At 36.7% G+C, this 25,082-nt stretch overlaps 2 protein-coding genes across 2 annotated transcripts; one reads left to right on the top strand and one right to left on the bottom strand.

Moving 5' to 3' along the window:
* Nucleotides 1-648: 648 nt before the first annotated feature.
* LOC145770391 (uncharacterized) lies at nt 649-18,345 on the bottom strand. Its single transcript, XM_082582024.1, has 15 exons — nt 17,944-18,345; nt 16,676-16,857; nt 16,020-16,123; nt 15,594-15,694; nt 14,427-14,631; nt 14,058-14,264; nt 13,282-13,382; nt 8,968-9,102; nt 7,681-7,873; nt 6,797-6,927; nt 5,908-6,007; nt 5,174-5,394; nt 3,399-3,551; nt 2,541-2,709; nt 649-1,937 (listed from the first exon to the last, which is right to left on the bottom strand). The coding sequence occupies exons 1-15, from the start codon at nt 18,319-18,321 to the stop codon at nt 1,648-1,650; spliced, it is 2,670 nt and encodes an 889-aa protein (XP_082438150.1). The 5' UTR covers nt 18,322-18,345; the 3' UTR covers nt 649-1,647.
* Nucleotides 18,346-21,082: 2,737 nt separating this feature from the next.
* LOC145770435 (uncharacterized) lies at nt 21,083-23,312 on the top strand. Its single transcript, XM_082582081.1, has 2 exons — nt 21,083-21,524; nt 21,624-23,312. The coding sequence occupies exons 1-2, from the start codon at nt 21,386-21,388 to the stop codon at nt 23,294-23,296; spliced, it is 1,812 nt and encodes a 603-aa protein (XP_082438207.1). The 5' UTR covers nt 21,083-21,385; the 3' UTR covers nt 23,297-23,312.
* The last annotated feature ends 1,770 nt before the right edge of the window (nt 23,313-25,082 follow it).

Genomic DNA, 25,082 nt, shown 5'->3' with positions numbered 1-25,082 from the left:
TCAACCATGCACCAATGGGGAATGGCTTCTTCCTCCTCTTGTGAATGTGGTGCCGAGGAGCAGACCGCAAACCACACCATCAATGAATGTACCATCTTCAAGCCACCTAACGGAGTGGAAGGTCTGCGAGTCATGAATGATCAAACCAAAGACTGGCTGCTCTCTAGTAGCCTTCCAGTGTAGTCCGGGAACATTGTGAATCTGGATTGGTAAAAGGATAGACCTCGACCCCAGAGGCTCACACGACGACGAGTTATCCAAATTGCATCCGTTCTAATATTTATTCTCTCTCGTGTTTGTTCGTCTCTCCCGTCAAATGGCGAGTGTGAACAGTTTTGTTTTCTGTTCGCTTTTTAGTGCAGCTTAGGTGGAAAAATACAATATCTTTAGAAAATGACGTATGGGTTAAAATGGTTCACTTGTTAGGAAGGAAGACGTTAGGTAAGTTTTTGAAGACGTTATTTAGGTTTTATGCACAAATAGCAGCAATGAATGAGAAATCACAGCCTGTCTCTCCTTTTCAGAGTGACTTCCTTGCCTTGCATAACGAGTATTAGTAAAGTAGAGAAAGGATTATCAGTTTTATTATTTGGAGGAAAATAGTATTAGTTTCAAGAGTGTTTTTCAAAGAAGCACACACTTCAAAATTTACACTTTTATTTTCAAATATGAAGCCACACAGTGAATTAGAAACCGTCGTAAAAATGAGTTTCTAGAAAGGGCGTTTGACATCGAGATAACAATCTCTTAATGTAACTATGAGCACACAATACAGTATTCATTCATTAAAACAGTACAGCACACCGTTTTGAAATACGGTTTTCAAAATATTAATAAGAAAGTTGAGGTAGCATTTAGGTCGTTTATCCAACAAATAAAGTACCAACTTCCCACTGCTTCAAAAAACAAGTGCACATTTTTATTATGTTTATCAATGGAATCATCCTTGCACAGTTAAATGCCTTTCATCTTAGCACAGATACCATATCTTGCACAACACTGTTTTAAAATTGCATAACGAAGGTCGCCAACACAGTTCTGAGAATAGAATGATACAGATACATTTGATCAATGTGCATAATTGAAATTGCACATGTAAAGGCTACGTTTCACTCACTTGAATCAAGTTTTTTTCAAAATCTCCAAAAAGCTCGTTTTATTAAACTATAGCACCATGAATACGACAATCTGCTAACTACTATAATCCAAAATGAACGTTGGCGCAAGGCAATACAAAATATAACAATGACAGTGACAATGACAGTGACAATGACATGACAGTGACAATGACAGAACAATGACATATTAGATCCAGCTACCCAACGTTACGACAGGAGGATGGAGTTTTAAGGCAATTGCATACTAATGTAAAGGAACATTTTTTGTTGGTTCGACGTTAAAATAATAATACAGCATGCAATGAAAATAGTTATAACGTTACTCTACTTTGTGATGTTTACGAATAGTTTAGGTCAGGAAAAAGGAAATAAATGCGAAGCGCAACTTTCGTGTACGAGATAATCACATCACTGCAAAGCGCGAGGCATTGAATAAAGAAAGTAAAAAAGTATAATAATCGTTGAGATCAGAGACACAGTGTGCGAGCGATAAGTAGATAAATAACGTTGTAATATTATTGCTCCTACCCTACCTGACCTTTTCGTCATAAAACACAGCAAGCCTACCAAACCGGGCAACACAATTATCAACCAAGTCCAACAATCTGATCATATTCGCTTGGAAGATGTTCCCGATATGAGTCAAATGGCTATCTGTGAGCCCAGTCCGCATGGTCCAGCTTAAGCGGCAGCGGTGAGAGTAGACATGACGCAATATTTTGATGACGTCAGAAGGAAATTGGCAGTTGTAGAGGTAAGAGATGTAATTGTTCGAATTTGGACGGAAAGCTTGTTCAGTTTTCAAGTGAAGAAGTTGACCTAACAGTAAAAACTGCTAATTCAGTTTCAAAATTACATGTGGCACTATACAAATAGAAAGAAATGATAGACATGACACGGTAACTATCATGCTGCAGATGACAAATGTGGTTTTAGCAAACTTTTCTGCAAAATTTTATGCTAAATTATATGTAGAATTTATCAAATTGGTTGACTTAACATTTCGACTGCAATTTTAAAGCAATATTATTCTTAAAAGCACACGCAAGATAACTTGCCAACAAATACAGGCCGCTTTGTGCCTATTTGCTATTCAAAAATGTGATTGTAACGCACTGGGTTAAGGTAAAGAAGCTGACAATATGAAGTAGTATTACTACGTCTGTAACCTGCAGAAACCTATCGTAAAGTGCAACGCAGCTAAACATAAAAACAAACATGCTATTTCAACTTGTTTATGCTTACACTCAATAAAATAATTTCACAATGCAGTAGGACGACAGAAATAAATTCGAAGCTGATTAAAAAAACGAAGCAAAACAACTGTGTCATGTTTTCATTGCCTCTATGAAACTGGTTCGAATTCTGAAATAACTGCTGTTCACGGCAAAGCAAACCCGCAACATTAACGCACAAACCCACCTTGAACCTTTTCGTGACCCCTGCTGGGAGTGGGGATGTCAGCTAAGAATCCCAGCAGCAGATACTCCAAGTCGTCCAGTTGCCTCCTGCTGAACGGAGTCACCGCGCCAGTTATTCCACTCAAAGGAGGAACGGAAATATGATGTTCAGTGACCACTTTTACTAACACCTGAAGTTACATGAAATGTTTGCTTTCTTGAGATAAAATGATATTAGTTTTCGACAGCTAAACTGTTGAGTTGCTCGGCATAGCGCTGACTGCCAGGAAGAACGCTTCTTTTCACTTAAATTGATATTGTTGGGTTAACGTCATTCAAAGCAAAAGTTTTATGCCAGTTTGGTTTCTAAATTTTACTGAAAGGGAATAAGCTTCGACAGCCACTCTTTATAAGTTCTTTAAACAAAAATGATCAGATGAAATGACATAAAGACTAAAGTAATGTCAACAAAAACGCAACCTATTGATGTAAGAGGCAATTTCAGTCATAAAAAACAAACCATTTTGGTCATGCCTTTGAACTGATGTTAATAATTTTGTGCATTAGTTTCGTAAGGTGAAAGTAATTTGGAAAGCTTCAGCTATTGTTTCCTTGCAGCCTACAGTGCCTTCCAGCCGATTGCACATTTTTTCCTACTCACAAGCAGATATCTTGTGCAAGGCAACTACAAACGATTCACCTTCAATCTAAAAATTCGTCGTTGCTGGTGAGATTTCCTCGAAGAAAATCTCAAAAATCGCTCGCACGAACCACAGAAGACAAAAGTCACGTTGGGATTTTAGACTCTGTGGGTTTTTCAGACCAAAAAAAAACAAAGTTAATATGTAGAATAGGAAAAGCATCGACTGCTAATGTTCACCTTTGGAATCACCACACCAATCAATGATCCGTCTGCCTGCTTGAGAGACCGGAAGTGATCAAATCGGTTCCCACCGACGTCGGTTGGAAATCCAGCGCGCGACAGCTGGGATGAGGTGAGTCGTCTCTCCACTGCAGGGATTGTTTTGTACAACTGCAAAGTGAATCGTGCAATTTGAAAGAGAAAGCTAACCATGTCAGCTTTCTAAACTAGTCAGCAAATTAGTCGTGTTTTGCGTTGTGATCAAGGTAAAAAGAGATTGATTTGCCGGCTAGTAGCCATAGTTTTTGCCTAAACAAAACCAGAGGAAACTTACAACCAAGCAATAATATGATTTCTACATGGTTGCTGATATAGTAGCAAGATCGCAAAATTTGCAGCAACCGAAGGTGAGGCATTGCAAAGGAAATAGTACGTTTCATATTTTTAATATCTCGAGTCATTTCTACCAGCACTCTTGTGATGCTGTACAGTATATTAATAATCGTAGTATCTATGCGCTGTTTGATTTAAAAAATAATTCACAAGAATTAGAAGATATGGTGGAGGTGTTGTACGTTGGAAAACAAAATCGTACAAAATTATTAAATTAAGACAAACGTGTGCGCAAGTATCACATTTGAAGTCAATCCCGTATGCGTATTTGTATAATCTGTAAGTCGCTGCAGCAGATGGGGTATTTTGACCAGTAGACACTTTTAACACAGAACAATTTTCTCTGTGAACCAGCTGACTGCAGCATTGCGACCTTTCTAGCACTCAACCAGAGAGTTGATTCTTGCTTTGAACTAATGTTTGGTCATTACAGACGAAAAAAGAGCTATGGCAGGGCTGGGAATCGAACCTACGTCACTGAAATGACTATTAACGCCCTAACCTTCTACTCCACTGACGTGACGAAGAAATGTTGACTTAATTCAGTGATCGATTTCGAGTAATGGGTAGTACCAAATTTAAGTCATAAGTAGAGTAGACAACCGGAAACAGACATTGCCGTCGGCTGCAGCGTGGGTCAGGTGTACCTCGGAAGGCGTACACCGATGCATAGCGCTCAAGTCCGCTTTCCCGCAATGCAGGATAAAGATATGAAAAACAAACAAACAAATTCACTCAATCTTTGCGTCTTTTCTTTGTTCTTTCTGGAACCTTGATGACGTCACGAACAGTGTAGCTTCTTATTGGTTGGCGGCGTTTTTGCTGGGATTGAGATCTTACTGGGAATTAACATGTTTAATTGGTTACCCTTCTGATTTGGTGAAACCTTCTGAAACCTCATCTACTGCAGCGACCTGCAGTTAAATGCAGCCTAAGCTAAATTTGTCAAATAAAAAAAAAATCATTTTGTGTAGACATATAGGCCTAATTTGAGTAGGCTGTATTTCGTGATGACATTTAGCGGCTCGTGGTTAATATGACAAAATTTATACATCCCACTATCAGAAAATAGGTTTCCCACACCGCAATTACAAGATCTATCTCTCAATACTGCATCAAAAGTATAGATTTCATTTTATGTCCAAAGTTAACCAAACCGATGTCCGCTGATCACAAGCGTACCAAATTAATGACATTAAATTATATCAGCTGGTACAATCCGTCTGTTTTACACTGATTTAACATCAGCAGTCCTTGATTCAGTGTAAAAAAGACGAATTTGTTTAACAAGGATCTGGCAATAATATGCGCATGCGCGTAACATTAGGAATAATTGTCAACTCCTCCTGAGCTAGTTAAACCACCGAATTAAAAAAATAAAATAATAAAACTCTTCTCACCCCTAACATCCTATCAATTTGATACACAGCAGAGTGTGAGACATCCAGTTCACGTGGTCCCTGCTGGGCATGGAAAAATGCAGAAAAATGTTGCGACTTGCTTTTCAAAGCCACGTTTATCTGACCCCCTTTTGCCAGTCTGCCATAAGCTGGTTTGAATTTACGGGCGTCGGTCACTGTGCTCTCTTTTGCAAAATCCATCCAATCAGCATCCGTCATACCTGAATGAGTATTGTAGAGGATGTCAAAGAGTTGTTTGATTTTCTTTCGAGTGAACTGTGATGTATGATACAATAAACAAACCGACACAATGTTTTCAAAATACATCAAATAAATATTAGCAACTAAAATCTGAAAACAAAACTGTAGTGCAAGTTCTTTGCAGGTAATCAGTAGACAGTTGGCAGCTGCATAGCCAAGTGGTAAGAGCGCTGGAACAACAATCGAAAGGGTGCCGGTTCGACACCGCTCAAGAGCATGCGGCTGTGTCTTTGGCAGGACGCTTAAAGGCATGCCTGAAGTTGGACACGAAGATTGGCTTCCTTGCCTTCCCGTCTACTTAATCTTCAACCACCAGGTGTAAGCCTGGATACGACAAACAAACAACAGTAGACTGTGAATTATTACAACCAAAAGTCGTAACGGCCTCCATTTGGTGTAGTCACAGAGTAGTTTTGAGTTTTCTATGGTTATAAGACACCCTACTGCCAGCAAGAGTCGAACTTCTGACCTACCATTCCATCCACAAGATTTCATCAAAACCTGCTCTTTCATGATTCGCCGTTGGACTTGCATAACCGCCATCGAGTCTATGCAATTTGTCTGCACGTGCACCTTTGGAAAAAATAGTTTGCTGCTGCTTTGAGATAAAGAATGCTGTTAATTGTTTATAAGACAGTTTGTAGCAGCCTAATAAGCTAAGGTGAGTCCCATACTTGATCCAAGCATCGGGGGATGAGAAAATAAGATTTCCATTATACTAAGCCTTCGGCACTAACAAGAGTAGGGTGGCCAGTTTCTTTCTAATAGGCCACAGTCAGTAAAATGCAGCACGTTTGGCAATATCAATGTAGTTGATTTATATAAAGTTTATACATACAACAGGGTAGTGAAGAAAAGTGAAAACTAAACTATTTGAAAGTGCATTAACAGTTTACACAAACTATAAATCTTTTTGACATCACGGTAAAACGCTACTAATCGTACCCCATTGACCACGGCTGTATGTTTGAACTACGCATCAATAAAAGTTACACTCAAATGCAGGGCAAGTTAGCATGCTACAAACAGTAAGTAGATACGATGGCAGCCACTAGGGTTGGTAGTTTTGTGTAACATAGAAATCTACAAAGATACTGTCACTCGAAGTCGTACACAGCGGAGAAACGGAAGGAAGTAAACAAGGATATGGACAAAGAAGGGAAAAAAGTTCAAAGCCTAGAGGTGAACACTCAATTTTCAATAGCAAACAAAAATAGACGAGGTTAGCTTGAATGACGTTTAGAACACGTCACACATGTATTGGGTATTGTACTGGTATCAAGGAGCACGGCCTTTAGAGTTACGGCTAGCTAAGTCACATTTTGTGAACAATTTCTACAGGCCGTGCAAAAAGCAAGTTACCTCTCGAGCAGTGGCTTGCGGACCAATAGTTACCGCATTATCGCCGCCAGTGTTCTGACGAATATATACGTTGGTGCCGGCGTGGTCAGTTGGACGATGCATGTCTGACTTCAGTACCACCAGTATCCAACCTGTGAAAATAAGATTAACGTCCCAGTATCGTGATACAGCAAACTAATACACAAGTGGTTGTGAAAGATGGTGGTGGTGGCTTCTTCATTGCTTAAGCTCTAAAAAGATGCGATGATGTTTCATTTGCTCCAAGTTGTCAAGCATGCTACATTATTTTTGAACACTTCATTTGACCTCAGCAGACATCAGGAAATGTAGAAGCGTGAACACACTAGGAATAAGAATAGATTGTGATGGTGGAAAAATATCAGGGTTAACCTCGGACTCTATTCTCAACCACGGGGGAAAGTAAACATCCTCATTTGGAAAAATATTCGAAATGGCGTGTCCTCCACGCGCGATTCCACCACCTTCGCATCTTTATCCCAACAAGACCTTCGTCTTCTCCTGAATCTTCCTCTTGTCCTCCAAATCAAGTCTTCTGGGAACTTGTCTCGTCATCTCAAATACATCCCTTTCTTTCAACCAAGCAAGCGTCTATTTGTATTTATCACTGCTTCAACCGCCATATTGTCTTAAAATATCGATATCTTTTGTTTCCTTGTCGGTTTAGACTTAGACACAAACAATGGAAAGCTTAACTTTTCAGTAGTCAAATCTGTTTTTTTTCCATCAATGTATACAAACGTTGAATTAATGTAAACAGAACTGATTCTTGTTATCAGGGCTAACACTATACAACACGTGTTAAAGTCATTGTTTAAAGACGTTGAAACGATGCCAAACTGAAGACTTTTACTTAAAAGACCAACCTTCTTTTCGTCGATGAGGCATTGTCACAAAAGCTTTGCATTTAGCGTCACTCAAGCATGCCTGCATGGCATCTTTCACGGTGTGCACAAACCTCTTGCAGCCCCAGTTAGCTCGGCTCTTAGGGCACTTGTAGTCGTACCGACCAGGGAAATCAGCGTTTTTGTACACAATAAATTTTTTATGCACTTGATCCTATATAATAAAGAATACAAGTTTGCACATTAAAAAATCTATAAAATCTCCAAGACATGTTCCAACTGCTGAAGATAATTTAACAACATTAGTTATTCAAACTGTTTTGTTTGATATTTAAGAATTGGGCCGTTCATGCTTTGTCTGATTGCACTCGCAGGAAGCTGTAGACGTTAAAAACAAAAACATTTTTACTATTAAAGTAAAAAGAAGCAATATATACTGGTTTATAATAATATTAGGCGGGCTCACGGGCTGCATTAATAAATAATTGTAGTAGGATAGGGACACTGTCTTCATTGCCTTCGCGTCCACATGATATAAATGTTGAACCACAGATCAGAAAGTCAGAGCACTGTACAACAGAGGATAAAGGTCAAAATTTCGAAGATGTGCTAATTCAGTTTTGATGCAAAGTCATCAATGTTATTTTCGGAATCAGTGTTCGAAATATTCCAAAACAGCTGTGACATTTGAATGTTTTGAGCAGTATAGTTAACAGGGTCTGCTACTATTCAGTGAGTCCGATTCGGTGAGTTCCTAACCTCAAACCCCCAACCCTAAAACGGCAATGATAATTAGGCTACGGTACCCGATAATTTAAAAAAAAAATTGAAAAAAATCACCGAATAGGGATCGGACTCACCGAATCGGACTCACCGAAACGGGCCATTCCGTAGTTAACAAGCCAAGAAACGAATCAATCTTAGCTTGCCACGAATTGCTATGTATTTCCCGTGTAATTGCGTGAAACTTTCTGTTGTTTCTACAGCATGTGACTTGCTGATTTAATCGCATCTTCATTTCAGTGCCTTATTTTCATGACTTGTTGAGGTATTCGGACACCAATAGTGCATCTCGCAAGTTCCCGTGGTTATTCGAATCTTGTGCACGCCCCGCGATTGATCACCCAATACTCATTGTTTTTAAAGTTCCAACCAGTTTTTAGAGTAAAGCAAGGCATTTTTTGGCTTCTGACAACAACAGAAGTTTACAGAATCTCAGTACAACCGAGCATTTTTGACAGCAGCTTCATAACGGTTTAAAGTTATACCGCAGAATCCGAAAGTACATGCAGCATACACATAACCTACATTATCATCCAACGATTTCGAGCCTTCTCCACCGAATCTACTGCTTTTAATCTTTTTTTGTTGGTGTTTGTGAATTTTCTTGATGTCCACTTCATTTATTGCAACTTTCCTGTCATGTTTTTTCGATGAGTCAACCTGGAAGACAAGAATGGGGTATTGGGGTAGCCTTTTTCTAGCAGGAAAAACTTCAGACAGATTAAAATTTCACATAATGATAATTACTTCAGTAACTAATGTAGGCTACACACATTAACAAATCACATTAGACGTTTTCAGGACAAATTAAAATGGAAAAAAATTCGTAAATCATAGCCACTAGTTGGAAGCACACGACCGTTGTAATGAACACGCAGAAAATCTGCTGAAAACTTCACATATTATATTCTTATTTAATACTTTTTAGAAGAATTATCACAAGCCAACACACTTTTTGTGTCAGCATAGTAAATACCATTCAAGGGTATATTTTGGGTGCTGAATTCAAAAATCACATCAGATTTTTTGTATCACATCAGGATTTTATCATATCTGATGCTGTTTTTGGTAAAAATTGGTAAAATCGACTCCTGATCTACATTGGTAGACTATGGCGTTTTAGGGAATTTGAACCCTTTTTTGTCAACAAGGTCTGCGATAAAGTCTAAATTCATCATGATAAAGTCTAAAGTCTACACAAGAGATACAAACATAATATTAATGAAAACATTGAGGTATTTCAAGACCTGTTTTTTTTTTAATTTTTGATTTTATTGGAGTCTGGTAACTTGAACCCAATTCTTCAAAGTTTATCTACTAACACTAAACGTTCAACGTCCTTTTTTTTACAAGAGTACATTGTTATGTTTTTCATGTTAAGAAGTAGGTTTGGTGGCTGTGCAAATCTCCAATGCATATTTTATTAAATCTTTTGGTTTTGCCATCTTTTCCTTTTGTTGGTGCTACAGTTGTGTGTTTGTAATGTCATTCGCTATATGTTTGCACCAGCAAAGAAAAATAAAATTGAAGAAATTGAATAATAGACACATAAAAATACGTTCAATTCTACAGAAAAAAAGGAAATTTCACATGCACATTCGGGAAACGTTACTCTGGGTCAAACTTTCGCTTGCAATTTGCATGATTGTCGTGAATGTTGTGAGTGGATTTAGAATTTCTATTGATCTATCGTCTTGTGGAGCCCATGATTTATCCTGATCACTCAGGCGAACTTTAAAGTATGCCAGATATGCTTGTTTCACAAAGTTTGTTATGGTTTGCCTTTGGTTAGGAACAGTATGACTGCCACTAGTGCCACATATGTAACAAAAAACATCAGGGTCATTTTCACACTTTCTCATTGAAGATGCCATCCTGCTACTTATTCACACCACAAACAGAATATAAACGTCTTGCTAATATGAAAAAATCCGAATACATGAAAATAAAAATAAGTTATAGACAAGTTTCTCATAAGCTTAAATCTCCATGTTCAGCAGTAGCTATGGTGGACTCTTCACTAAACGAAAAATATCAAAAAGTAGAGTGGTACCGTACTAAACATTCAGGCGAAACTGAGTATAACCCTTCCTGTAAGGGGTGGTTTATGGATAGTTCTCAGAAGGTACATAAGTTGGATGGTCTACCATAGACAGATGGTACACTAGCCTGATGGTCTAGGTCAGTGGTTCCCAACTCGTTTTTAAGGCGACCCATTTAAAAAAAAAAATCAGTTCGGTAAAATCTTGCGACCCAAGCAAATTGTCGTAATATTTTAAAAGCCATACAAGATTGTGTTGCAAACAAACAGCACTACAAAAGCAGTAACTTTTTCCGAAAATAATATGTTTATCAAATCACTAATGAGATAGCTGTGCTGGCTTGCTGTCAGTGAGTTTTTGAAATCGAGGCGTTATTTTGCTTAGGCATAGCCGCATGTCGGCTTTAACTTCCAGCCGGTTTCGCTGTTCAGTTTTCAATACACACATGGCGCTAAATCCAATCTTACAAAGCCAAGTTGTTGCAAATGAAATCTGATGTTGAATCCCTAATTGTGAAACTGTGAGATACACTTTGTACATGGAAGCCCAAAAGTGGATGTTTGCAGAATCTTTGGGGTATTTGTCTTTGAAGGACGCAAAAGAAATACGGTTTGCTACTTCTGTCGTTATGTCCATAAACTGTTCTGCAACATGGATGGAAAGTTGAGGCAGATCTTTTCCAACAAATGGATCAATTATCCAATCACTTTGGTTATTAAGTGTTAGAAATTATCCATAGTAGTGCACAAACTGTTCCAGGTGTCTAATTATCGTTTGCTTAATATCAACTTCATTGCCACAGGCCCACAGATATATTGCGTTAGTTGAGGAAATATATCGTAGCCTACTCATCTCTGGTAACATAACTTTTCCAGAATATGAGTTTTTTGTGGTAAGCAGAAACTTTTGCGTCGCGATCAATCACCGTAAAACCATTGCCTGCATAGATAAATTTAGAGAATTCAGAGAGTCAAATATATCGGCAAGGTAAGCAACGTTTGCCTTGAAATCTTCTTGCAAAAACTTCTCGGCTAATCTCACAAGTTCTGTCGCCTCAGGAAGGTAGGAATCTCCTCTCGCAAATTACAAACTCGCTTCAGGACACGACCTCGTGACAACTATCGCACTTCTGTGTGCAACAGCAATGCTTGATAATAATCAGAATCCACAAAGACAAAAACAAATGCCGATTTAGTGGACTTGTTTTGATGAAGTTTACACACTTCACATCATTCAACACTTCGTGCCGCTCTTGAGACAGCTTTTTTGCAGCAAGGCCTCTCTGTGGAGAAAGCAATAAGTCCATACAGCACTTGGGGCTTTGTCTTTGATGCGTTTTACCACACCAGACTATGCGTGGTCCAACGTGTGGAAAACTTTGTCATAGTTTGTCCGACATAGCGTTCGTGACATAGTGCACGTTACAATATAGATCCCGTAACTTTGTCAAGTTAATTTATGTTTGAGACTGAAATTTTTGTTGGGTTTACATTTAATAATAATAATAACAATAATAAAAGCGAAAATTGTTAAAACTTCTTGCACTACGATCAGGCCCGGATTTAGGGGGGGGCAGAGGGGGCAGTTGCCCCGGGCCCCCCGACTTTTGAAGGGCCCCCCTATGTGGAGAAAAATGTGATTTTTTTCCTTTTGGCCTTTAAAGTTTCTGCAAAATGCTGTGCAGTACTGAACTGATGCTACTGTAGACGTAGAGATGGTTTTTCGCGCCGTAGGCGCAAACGTTTTTTTTGCATGGGGGCCCCCCGATCTAAAAGTGCTCCGGGCCCCCCATCAGCTAAATCCGGCCCTGACTACGATCATGCTACAAAGCTTTCCGATGTTTCGACATGAAACGCTTCATGACTTGTGTTTATATTTTCCAGTTTTGTGATCGATCTCATCACGTTTTAAATTTTTTTTATTGTTAATTTTTTTGCCCAAGATACAATATGCCTGAAAAACAAGCGACCCAAAAAAGTTATCAGGCGACCCAACTTTGGGTCGCGACCCATGAGTTGGGAACCACTGGTCTAGGTGACCTGTTTGACCAGTGGACCATCTAGCTAGGGGGCCTTCTGACTAGTGTACCTTCTGAAGATAAGTCGGTCACTCCAATGGTCATGGTGTCATCATACATCTCCAAATGTTACAAAATAAAATCATTTCCATGATTATGACAAATTTTCAAACACTAAGAGAAAATTCGGCCAAAAAGCCAATATTATGAAAAAAAATCATGCAATAATCTCAAAAACCTGATGTGATGGGCAAAATGTGATGTGATTTTTGAAATCAGCAGCCTCAATTTACCCCAAATCACATCTTACATTGCAGACACAAATTTTTTTATCTTTTTTGTTGGCCTGTGAGTTGAAGTCTGAGTTTCTCATTTTTAGTTGACTGCCATTTCTATATTCTGGGTCATAACGTTAATCAGGAGAAAATCCCCAAACGGCAATGGCTATATACAATAATACATTGTCTGTGATCACATTTGAATGTCGATAGGGAGCACCAATAATCTAGTTAGTCGACCACACCGGCCATCGGAAAAAAGTCGCAACCAACGAACCGTGCCGTAAATTTTCATATAGAAACGATCAAAGGTTAATAGATCAAAATCAAAGTACGCAAAAACAAACATCAAATTGTATCTCTGAAAAAATTTTTTCCATTAACTTTCTTTGTGAGTTGCACAATACAGTATATGAAGAAAAATGAGGCTAAAAGCTGTAGGTGAGTTAAATCGCGTGTTGTTGTAAAGTCGAAGTATCTCAGACACATAGAACATCTTTACCTTCCAAGTATCGGAGAAGCGGAAGGGTCTCACAAAGGAAGAGTCAAGTTTGTTCATATCATGTTGACCCGGATCAAGCTTCATGAATATTTGAGACTGAGCTGTAAGATTATTGTACTTTACGTTTTGTTTGTCGTATCCAGACACAACCGCATGCTCTTGAACGGTGTCGAACCGGCACCCTTTCGAGTGTCGTTCCATGGTTCTTACCACTTGGCAATGCAGCCGACACATTTACGCATTTAAGTTCATATACTGTAGTTTCGGGAGAGAGTTCGCTTCTTTGTACCACAGACAGGCAAGGCACAACACGGTTAAGCATTACTAAAATATATTTAAAATATTTACAAATAGTTTTAACAGTCGAGCGTTTTCGGCTTAACTTAAGCCAATAAAGCCATCATCAGGAATCTGAAATTATTTATAACAAATGCAATAAATGTCAGCCTCTTGAAAGAAACTAGCTAACTGATTAAATAACGAGAAATACACAACGATCGAAAACAATGATGTGGAAAACCGAGAGACAGACAAAAAACAAATTAAATTAGAGCAGACGCAACTCACTACAAACAGATAGCGTAACAGGATAGCAGGATACATTTAATACACGTACATTTAATAAGCTTAAATCATGCAACAAATCTTAGTAATTTAAAGTACAACTGTCATGTAGAAAGCAACAACCAAGCTTTTGAACAGCGGATTAGTTATCAACAGCTTATGTTGTCCATCACTGTTTTGAAAGTCATTCAGAAAATAAAAAGAATATTTACCTTTTTGCAGTAATTCTTGAATATCTTTTGCAAGATCGGTAGGATCAATTTTCGGGTTTTTCAGCGCAATGGAAATATCAAAAACAGTCTCTGAAAGTTTTGGATGAACGTTGTGTAGTAATAACGGAAGCAGGAATTGATGAGTGAGCTCGAATAGATTCTTCTTTGCATTGTAACCCACACATCGCTTCAAAATACAACTAATTCCTGCAAAGGGTGACATTGACTCGAACCAAGTGAAGATAACTGAACTTTAGAAAGAGATTGCTGTTATATTGTTATATATTACTGTATATTTTAATCTTCAACTACTGGGATATGAACGCGGTGCCATCAACAGCTACTCACTGATTCAATGAAGCGACGTACCTAAGTCAACTCCAGCAATGACACACTGGCTGTCAGTCATACAGGAAGGCTCTAAGGGGAATAAAAGTTGATGGAAATGACATAACAGGATTTTTCTGTTCATCGTATCCAGAATGAAATTTTGTGGCTCCCAACTTTCCAGCCTTAAGCTTTTCAAAGGTGTGTTTGCAAAATAGACGACAAGGCTCAGTAGATCAAGACAAACCTGGTTGAGTAAAGAGAAATAAGACATGAGTAGAGGAGTAAGACGAAAAAGTATTTTAAGGCTGAAAAAAAAAAATTATAGCAATGCGAACAAAATTTCATGGTCATGGAGTAATGAAACCAAACATCAACTATTTTTTCGTCGAGTTTTCTTATCTATTTACAATTCTGGATTTAAGTTAGACGGTTATATACGTTTTTAACAACACACGATACGTTTTTAAAGACAACACTTATTTTACGGTTTTACACCATTGAGCAGAAGACTATCATTTGAAGAAGCAATAAAACTATTGGTTTTATTTCTTTTAATTTTAGCAATGTAGGCAAAAAAATGTAGCTTTACACAAGAGTACACGTCGTTGTACCACCAACATACAAAGTAACAACCTGAGTGATTACTGATTAGGCTATGTAAGTAACAATATCATGATTCTAAATACAGAATAAGATTGTTCACCAGGCATTTTAACTTATAGATTAATTTCTTGCGTTCTTCCGGTGACTTCAGACTATCACAAGATGTTGACCAGATATCATTTCAACATCTTGTCATAATCTAGTGACTAGGCTAGTCTATGCAGCCACCTGAAAAAAGCAAGAATTTAATCTATAACATTATATCAGATTCGTAAGAATGCTTTTTTTTTGATACACTAAGTTGCAAAGCAAAATTAAAATAAACGATAACGTTGTTATCCAGCGAGTTTATTGAATGCGTTGTCAGATCGCAGTAGTTTCAGGTGGTTAGTTTAATGTCATTTCTTTTACTAGTTTGACAGTCTGGCTGCCAATCCTGACCAACTTTACTATTTTGTCAAATGTGAAAGAATACGTTGTTTATAAAAATCTCATTTATTAGGATTTATTCTTTTGTTACATGTCTTCGGAAACGACAACACAAAGGCTCGTCGTAAAATGTAGAGACCAATGTGTAAGTGAATACAAACTCAACAAACCGACCTGGAGCCGATCATTCCAACTGAGCTGATTTAATTTCTCAAGAGAAGTCGGAGAACCAGTTTCTTTCAGTAATATGACCTCAGATGACGACAGCCCGGAAACTGCAAAAACAGTCACGTACAGGGGACCAAAATTTTCAGTTTACTCGATTGCATTAAAGTTGTTGAAATGAGTGGGTCAAAAGCGAAAAAAAGGTAACCTGACCTTCTTAGAATTTTTCTCTTGAATTGTATTCAGCTTGTTTGGAATCTATCATGTCAGTTTTATACACTGTCTTGTAGAGGCTTTAAATCACTGACACATACCCGGCTATCCCGGTTAACAGAGTGAAGCTTTAAGTGTTGTTACATGCAAACTAATCCAGCCACTAGGTGATGAGTGAGCATTGGCTTGGCTGGGTAGTTTAACATCATGACAGTGACTTACCAGTTTGATCAATAAAATCTACTTTTCTAACGCACAAGCCAAGAATTCCGACTATATTAGAATGGGAAAGCTGCACAAATAAAGCTATTTCATCAAGGAGTTGCCTAGAAAGAAAATATCAGCATATGATCATGTGGCAATAACAACCTATAATAGAATAATCAATACTTTTTCTCGAATTTATCACTCAGGAATATCTATAACTCCAAGATTCAAAACTGTAATGTGTCATGATGAAAAACAATAAACATCAGTGGGGGCATCAAGTTATTCGTTATTTTGAATTCACAAAAAATCGAAAATTGTAGTATCATATATATTGATTATGATGATTAAAGAACACAATACTAAATCCAGACTCGCATCAATGCAAAATTAATTATAATCATATAACAACAATAATCATTCGCTATCTCCGCTTGCAGCAGATTGCACATCAACATGGGTTACTTGACAGGGTTCCATGTGATTTGCTAAAAAATATTGCACAAACATTGCAAAAGAGTATACACCGACTTGCTCGTTCACTTATGATGTGAGCTTGCCACCTGTCTACATTGATTTTTCTAGTTGACCCATCAGACAGTATAAAAACAATTTCTGTGCGAATTCAATCACATATCACACATAAACTGTATTTTGTTGGTGTTGCATACCTGTGCTTCAACAAAAAGCATCGATCCAAATTTTGTTGAGTTCTTTCAGAATCTGACAAGTCACAGTTGGCATTCATTGACAGATCAGGGTCGCTCTTCATTACTTGCACTTGTACATTTTTGTTATTGTAAGTTCCCAAATACACTGTGCTTCTTTTGGTTTCATGCAAGACATTCTTAATCTGCAAAAAACAATTTAGCCAATGGAGTTAAGTAGGAACAGAAAAAAACACTTCATCTACGGCATATAACCTAGATCATACACAAAAGACCTTCATTCACATTGTTGTTGCCATAGCCTGTCAACTTACAAAATCCCAGAAATTGCTTTACTTTACAAAAGTACTGTAAGGTACAAGATTTGCTGATTGTATTTCTCATTTACTCAGCAGACGCTCTTGAAACCAGATAAATGTAGCTCCAAATTGTGCCAGTGCAAGACTATGTTTTCAAGGATATCTCCTTCAATCTTGTAAAAGCTGCATCTTAAAAAGGGAGGTTTTGATTTGAACGTATGAGGATGGCCATGTTTATTTCTCTTAAAAGAAAATTTCCTTCTGTATTGTATAGAACAGAAGCTGCCATTTACCAGGTGGTATGCTATGGCTGCAATCAGGTTGTGAAAGTACCAAAAAACAGAGGGTGTTCAAGCACCAGTGCATTAAATCAGCTGTCCTTATTGTCAAAATCTTTATCGTGATACATTAAACAAATTAACTCAATTTCTAAACATCAGATGTGTTGAAGAAATTTGTAAAACCTTGCAATAAAATTTGACTACAACATTAAAATGAGTAAGCAATAAGCATGGAAGATTTCTTCTATTCTATACAAAAACAAATGAATATGCCATGTCAGAACAACTCATTCTCATTACAAATCATGTTGAAGCTAAATTTGTCTTTCCAGATCTTGTTTGACTTTCTCAACACTTCACAAGATATTTGATGTAGGTTTCAGCAATGGTAGAAAAGATTAAACATGAAACTGACACCATACATGTTTTCTCGTCTCTCAACACATTTTGATGTTTTACCTTGTTGCCATCAAATGACCTCATGTTCTCATACACTAAAAATGGTAACAACAGCTTTAATTTTTTAGTAATTGTATGCAATGCTTAATTTGGTTATTTGACTTTAAAAAATATTTCTATGCTACTAGTTTTGTCGTGCATTTTTAGACCTTACATTGCCCAGGCATGAAAAAAAAAAGGTAAAAATAAATAAGAAATTTAAACAATAAAAATTATCAGACAATAATTAAACCTTAATTAAATCCACTTCTTTGCATCCCCATAGTTGTAATAAAAAGTTTTGCAAATGTACGGCACTTATCAGCTCATTGAGGGTATATGAGAAATCAATGCGATTGCTTTTTGATGAATTTTTGTCAATGTTTTCTTTTCCTTCATCCACTTTAAAGCTTTCTGAAGCATAATGAGTTAAAGAAACCAAGTTTAAAATCTTTTTGCCAATAAAGTCTTTGTTTGTAAAAGGATCGGACTTTGCTGAATAGTCTGGTTCAAGAAAAGTTATTGGAAAATTTATTTCCTGTGCTGGTTGATCAACAAATAAACTTTCATTACATTGATTTTGAAAAAACAGAAGTACAAAAAATAAAAAAATAAGGAAAGTCAGTGACATATAAAACCTCAGCGGCTTAATGGCCTTCATTCTGCAACAACAAAACAAAGTGAATAATAAAAATCATATTAACTTAGTAAAGTAATGTATCGTAACATATAACTATAGCAACATAATGTACAACAACAATCCTGATTGGAAATAGTGATACACCAGTGAAATAAGAATTACAGACAGTGAGACATACAAATTTATTAACAGTCAAAGTAACTCAATACAAAAATATGAAACACTATTAGAAGTAACTGTACTGATTTTGTAATCTGAAAAAAAAACAATAACCACATTTTTATCAGTTGAAAAATATGTTAAAACCCACATGGGTCTGCTTCAATTTAATGACAAAACACAATAGTGACTGCTTGACTCTTTTTGTATTGATATTTTGTCCAGGTCAATGACATGAAAAGGGCAGTGTACCTTTGGTCCTTTAGCTAAGAACAAAAGTTCAAAAACCAATGCAAGTGATATTACTTGGTGGTTATAATTATTGATATTGCTATTGTCTAGTAATGATAGTTAGACTGCAGATTTTGTTACGAAGACCATATACATATATATTGTAGACTACAGTAGACTGTATCAACCATCAAGTTCTGTTATTAATCATGTTGGCTTTATGAGTCTGCTACTATTCGGTGAGTCTGATTCGGTGAGTTCCTAACCTCTAACCCTTAACCCCTAACCCCAAACCCTAAAACGGCAATGATAATTAGGCTACGGTACCTGATAATTTAAAAAAAAATTAAAAAAATCCCCCTTTAAGGGATCGGACTCACCGAATCGGACTCACCGAAACGGGCCATTCCGTGGCTTTATAGGCTATAAAGATTTTTAAAATACATATTTAATTATTTTATTTCAACTTACAATAATTTCATGCATTTGTTAAGTAACAAAAGTTGGTTGAAATCATCATACTACATTTTAAAAGTGAAAATACACACAAAACTGCAATTGCATGACTGCTTATTAGTGCTTATCAAAAACTATATGCTATTAGTATTAGTTTTAACTTAGCTTCGTGAATTATGGTACACAGAATGGAAGTGAAGGTCCTGTGAAGTGAATTGCTCTTAGCAGTTTGAATTAAACAACACGAGTTATTTTACAGATTTTTTGCTTATTTGAAAACTGCAAAAGTTTAAAATCCTATTTCAGCATTTAATTTTGTTACAAATAAAAAAAAAAATGCATTTTTTTTATATAGCCTAGGCTAGGCAAAAACCTGTGTTTTTAAATGCTTTTATTTTTTATGAAAAAAACAAAACATGTTAAGCAATTTAGTTTTTCAACTGGAAGTTAGAGCAGCAGCATCAACTTATTAGGAACATCTGGGATATCTCATATGTTTTAAGATATCAATCAATTATTTTATTTTATGTCATTAATAAGTCCGGAACAAAAAACAAAAAAAAACTGCTAGCTACAATAGTCAAAACACGTTAGTGAACGAGAAAAAGTTGCAAACCCTTGAAAGTTTTAGGACATGCTTGAATAGTAGTTTATGTAGTTAGCACGGACACAACCCCCTTTCCCCCTAACAAAACAGCAAAAAACATAATAATATACCATAATGCAAGTAAGCTTGTAGCCTATAGCTCATGTATTTTTAAACTGCTAAGATTTTGAAGTAGCCTGCACTGTAAGATTGGATGTACTTCATCACACAATACTCTTCAACAACTTCCTCACACTATTCAATGAGCAGTATAAACCTTCTCATCAATCGCATGATGTTATTGTAATGCTCAACAAAGTGTGGTGTTTGAATGGTTAAAAGTGGATATGAAAGTGTTGTCTCACTGTCCTACTCATCTAGAATATTTCCCACCACAGATTAACTTGGACTTGGGTAAAAAAACACACCAATAATGCTATGACAGAAACAGAACAAGAAAATGCCTGCTAATTTCATGATGGTTTGAAAGTAGGGACATTCCCCAAAATAAACTTTCAGTGACAGTGCTGCATTTTTAAATTCGAATCTTGACCTGGACTTTTCACCATAGACAAAAGGGAAAAGTAAAAGAGTATATAAACTAGGGTTGCCATACCGTCCGGAAAATTCCGGACATGTCCGGAATTTAGGGTTAAATTTTGCGTCCGGGAGGAATTTTAAAAAATGCTCAAATGTCCGGAATTTTATGATGGGCGTTTTGGGGGAATTAAAATTGCGGGAATAATCCTGTGAATTAGGAGTGTCCTAGAAAATTCGCTCAGCCAGCTCATTTTACTGCATCTGCAATCGTGCTGTGCACACTGCCAATCCAGAACATTGTTATTTCGTACCGTGTGCATTTTTTTTACTACGAGGTTGTACGGAATTATGATGTAACAGAGCGTTTTCCTTATCAATGATGTTTACCACTTAGAAGTCAGTGTTACCATTTTAGTCTTTTTAAAACCAAATCTGGTTTATTTTGCAACCGTTTGGTTTATTTTTTTTCGATTTGGTTTATTATTTCTTTTCTTTTTCTTTTTTTTGGTTTATAATTTGTTTTTTTAACATACTTTAGGTCATGTATTCGGTTCGTTGCAGTGATTATTTCACTCGAACAAATTTTTTAGTTTATTTCTGCTTCAATTTGGCTTATTCTGGTCATTTTTGTTTAGCTTCATGTGTCGTAATGCGATTTATCAGTACTGTATGTTGGTTTATTTTTTAGTGTATTTCTGCTTCAATTTGGTTTATTCTGGTCTTTTTTTTAGCTTCATCTAGTTTATTTTTATAAAACCTTGATGGCAAACACTGCTTAGAACTTTCTGGAGCTTTGGAACTTTCTTGAACTTATTGACCGTTGCGCTGAATCAGAATTGGTTAGATATAGATCACATGCTGCAAAAATTACTAGAACATTCCAACAGTCTATAAAAGCAGGCAATTTCGCACATATAATCAGAGATTTACTTAAAATGTCATAGAGGAGGAAGCCTAGTGATTTACTTAAAATGTCAGGAACCATTTGGTTCAGTTATTCTGGTGGTTAATTACTTTGTTTTTTAGATTATGCGTTTTTAGTTGGGTTGTATTTATTGTTCATAAAAAAAGATATTATTTCAAATGGCTAATTCTAAACGAAAGTGCACATTCACTAACGAGATGCAAAAAAAACATCCATGTTTTAGAAAAGGCAGGAATGATTATGAGGCAGAATGCTTAGTTTGCACATCAGGAACCTATATATCTATCGTGCACAAAGGTAATGGTGATTTAAACACACATCTGCAATCGGAAAAACATCGCAAAGCAGTAAGAGGGGCTGTTGCATCAACGAAAATGACAAATTATTTTGTGACAGCAGGAAGCAAATGCGAAGATGAAATCACTGCCGCAGAAGGCACTCTTGCATTTCACGCTGTTAAGCATCATCATAGCTTTTTGTCCATGGACTGTACATCTGCTTTACTTAAAAAGATTTTCCCTGATTCTAATGTAGCGAAGTTTAGTAGTGGCCGCACAAAGACAGAAAAAGTTGTTAGGCCTACTAGCGTACTTGCGCAATATTCTATTGATGCTGTTCTGAAAAGTTTTGAAGAAAACGATATCGCGTATTTTGGCGTTGCAACAGATGGCAGCAATCACAATGAACTGAAAGTATTTCCTATAGTTATTCAATATTTTGACTGGAGGAAAGGTGGTTTGCAATCAAAATTGATTGAGTTTACAAACAAGGCAAACGAGACTGCCGACACAATAGCCACTTATGTAAAAGACACCTTAGAAAAAAGGATGCTTTTGAAAAAATGTGTGGCATTTACAGGAGACAACTGCAATACTATGTTTGGAGGACTTCGGCGTAATGAGCAAGGAAACAATGTGTTTGCAAAGTTGAAGAAAATGTTAAACCCATCATTGATTGGGGTTGGCTGTTCAGCACACGTTTTGAACAATTGTATCCATCATGGGGCTGAAAGAATAAACATCGATATTGAAAATAATATCAATAAGATATATCAATATTTTTCCATTTACACAATTAGAACTGAAGAACTAAAAGAATACTGTGAATTTGCAAATTGTGAATACAAGAGACTTCTCTCTCATAGCAAGACTCGCTGGCTCTCCTTGTTTTCTGGAATTTCAAGATTGTTAGAAATGTTTTCACCCCTGAAGTCCTACTTTTTGTCACAAGAACATCCACCAGTAGTTATTAAACGGTTCTTTGAGAATGAAATGAGCGAGTTATACCTTTGGCATATGCACTCACTAATGTCCGTGTTTCATGGACGTATTCAAGTAGTTGAGAGAGAAAACAATTCCGTTGCAGAAGTGCTAGAAAATTTGGAGCTGGTTCATAAGATGCTTGTGGAAAGGAAGAATGAAAACTTTATGTCCTTGAAAGTTAAAAGGCTTTTAGTTGAAAAAAGAGAAGAGGGATATGAAGATGAATGTAACAATTTTCTTTCCGAAGTTGCAAACCTCTATGAGAGATGCTTGGAGTACCTGTGCAAATGGATGAAACCAATGGAAGAGTTTGCTTGTTTCAAATGGATGACCTTGAACGAGATACCAAGTTGGAAGGATGTAGAGCCTTGCCTGGAATATCTGATTGGTAAAGGGGTTGATGTGGACGATGCAAAGTGCTTTGACCAAATCTGTAACTTGAAGCAGTTTGTGGAAAGTTACCTACAGGACGAAGAATTTATTAAATTGCCAACGCATAAGAAATGGTGCAAATATTTCGATCAGTCTACGAACATCACATGCCACTCAGAAATTTTAAGGATTGTACAGTTTTTCTTTGCTGTTACATCCCACAATGCCAATGTAGAGAGACTCTTCTCACTGATGCAAAGTCAGTGGACTAAAGAAAGAAACAAGTTGAGCGTTGCGACTATGAAAGGCATATTGACTCTTCAATATAATTTCAAAGATATGGGCTGTAATGAATTTTTCTCATTTTTGAAATCACACAAGGCCCTATTGAAGAGAATTAGATCTTCAGAAAAATATGCATGGTCAGAAGAGTAAATTTGTAGTGACTTGACTTACAAGCGTGTCTTAATTTGTTTTAAGCATGTATTTGCTGTTCTTCCTTTTTCGGCACAACCTAATTCTCATTATTATTTTTCACTCTGAAGTTGAGATTTTTTTCAGTGACGGTCCGTAGCTATATTTAGAGAGTGCTTACCCTGCCTGGTGTGAGATTCTGCTTGTGACAGAAGACAGTATTTTTCATTTCAGTAGCTGGCGCTTTAGCATGAGTATCGTACAGCGTTTGCAGCTTTAGCATTTCGGTAGCGCATATATATGGTCTCATGAAAATAGTCATGCACTGTCCGGAATTTTGCTTTTTCAAATATGGTAACCCTAAATTATAAACTTAAATGAAACCTTTAGAGAAGGGGTTCTTAACTAGGGGTACGTGTACCCTTTGAGGGTACAGACATACCAAAGTAGGTGGTACGATCTGCAGTGGGAAATTATATTTATTTAGGCATATTTGTGAAGAATGCGAAACAAGTCACTTTGTTATATGTTTAGAACTTTACTAGCGAGCACTACTGCTACTTCTACAAGTTATTTTTGTATTAACTGACACTGTAAAGCTCTATTAAAGTACCTTGTGAAGTCAAAATGACCACGAAAATGAATGATGGTAGGCTATACAAAGCCATTTCAAAGTCGTTAGGCCATCGAAAACAGGTTCAAGGTAAAATTATATCCTAAGCCTATTCGTCAGTGTTTTCCACTTCAGTTATTTTCCACTTGAAATTGGAAAGTAAGAGATCTACCATCTCTATAGGCAGGGGTGCATTCCTAAAATTTTATTTAGGGGGGCTCTAACACTTAGCTGTGGTGTTATAGACAAAGTATGTATAATATAGTTTCGGGAGAGAGTTTGCTTTTTTATACCAAAGACAGGCAAGACACAACAATAACACAGGGTTGAGCATTACAACAGCATATTACATATTTACAAATAGTTCAACATATCAAACGTTTTCGACTTAACTTAAGTCCTCATCAGGAATCTGTAAATAATTATAAACTACAATAAATTTCACTTCTTGACAGTGACTACCGTAACTAACTAAAAGCATCGAGAAACACGCACGATTAAAAGCACTGGAGTGGAAAACATACTAAATCGTGCGTGTTTCTCGATGCTTTTAGTTAGTTACGGTAGTCACTGTCAAGAAGTGAAATTTATTGTAGTTTATAATTATTTACAGATTCCTGATGAGGACTTAAGTTAAGTCGAAAACGTTTGATATGTTGAACTATTTGTAAATATGTAATATACTGTTGTAATGCTCAACCCTGTGTTATTGTTGTGTCTTGCCTGTCTTAAGTATGTATAAGTAATCGGTGTAGGTTAGCCAACAATGTTTACCTTTTTTTAAAAGGAAACGCTGTTCAGTTTGTTTTTACTTCTGAACATCATGTCGAAAAACAACCCATGCTAAAACATAGCTTGAAGTACAGAAAAAGATAGAAGCAACAAAACGTGAAAACGTGGTTGAATCCGATATAAAATTATAAGTTTGAAATTTGGCTTGGTTGCTACACTGCAATCTCCTTTGCTTTTTTTTACTGCGTAGACCTACACTTGAAACTCGATTCGCATGAGCTAATTCCAATCTCTTAACTCAATTGTAAACTTATTTGTATGAGCCAATCCTAAGCACACTTGCAAAAACATTGACTGCAATAGGAAAGTAAGGAAATGCAATTCTTGAAATGAGCGCTTGTGCTTGCAGATTTGCTATATAAGAACCAATAAGCTGCCAATGTGACAGTTACACTAAAATCT

This window comes from Aplidium turbinatum, chromosome 5 (assembly GCF_918807975.1).
Source record: "Aplidium turbinatum chromosome 5, kaAplTurb1.1, whole genome shotgun sequence".
NCBI lineage: Eukaryota > Metazoa > Chordata > Ascidiacea > Aplousobranchia > Polyclinidae > Aplidium > Aplidium turbinatum.
The sequence above is the reverse complement of the archived record's forward strand: the minus strand, read 5'-3'. Positions and strand labels throughout refer to the sequence as shown.

Bases quoted from the DNA above. Each gene is read 5' to 3' on its own strand.
- LOC145770391 (XM_082582024.1), bottom strand. From the start codon at position 18,321: ATGTCACTGACTTTCCTTATTTTTTTATTTTTTGTACTTCTGTTTTTT. The intron at 15,695-16,019 runs GTAAGTCACTGT...CTGTTTTTGCAG, and splicing joins AGATTTTATTGATCAAACTG to TTTCCGGGCTGTCGTCATCT. The intron at 14,632-15,593 runs GTCGGTTTGTTG...TTACTCAACCAG, and splicing joins GTTGGAATGATCGGCTCCAG to GTTTGTCTTGATCTACTGAG.
- LOC145770435 (XM_082582081.1), top strand. From the start codon at position 21,386: ATGGCTAATTCTAAACGAAAGTGCACATTCACTAACGAGATGCAAAAA. The intron at 21,525-21,623 runs GTAATGGTGATT...ATTTTGTGACAG, and splicing joins TATATCTATCGTGCACAAAG to CAGGAAGCAAATGCGAAGAT.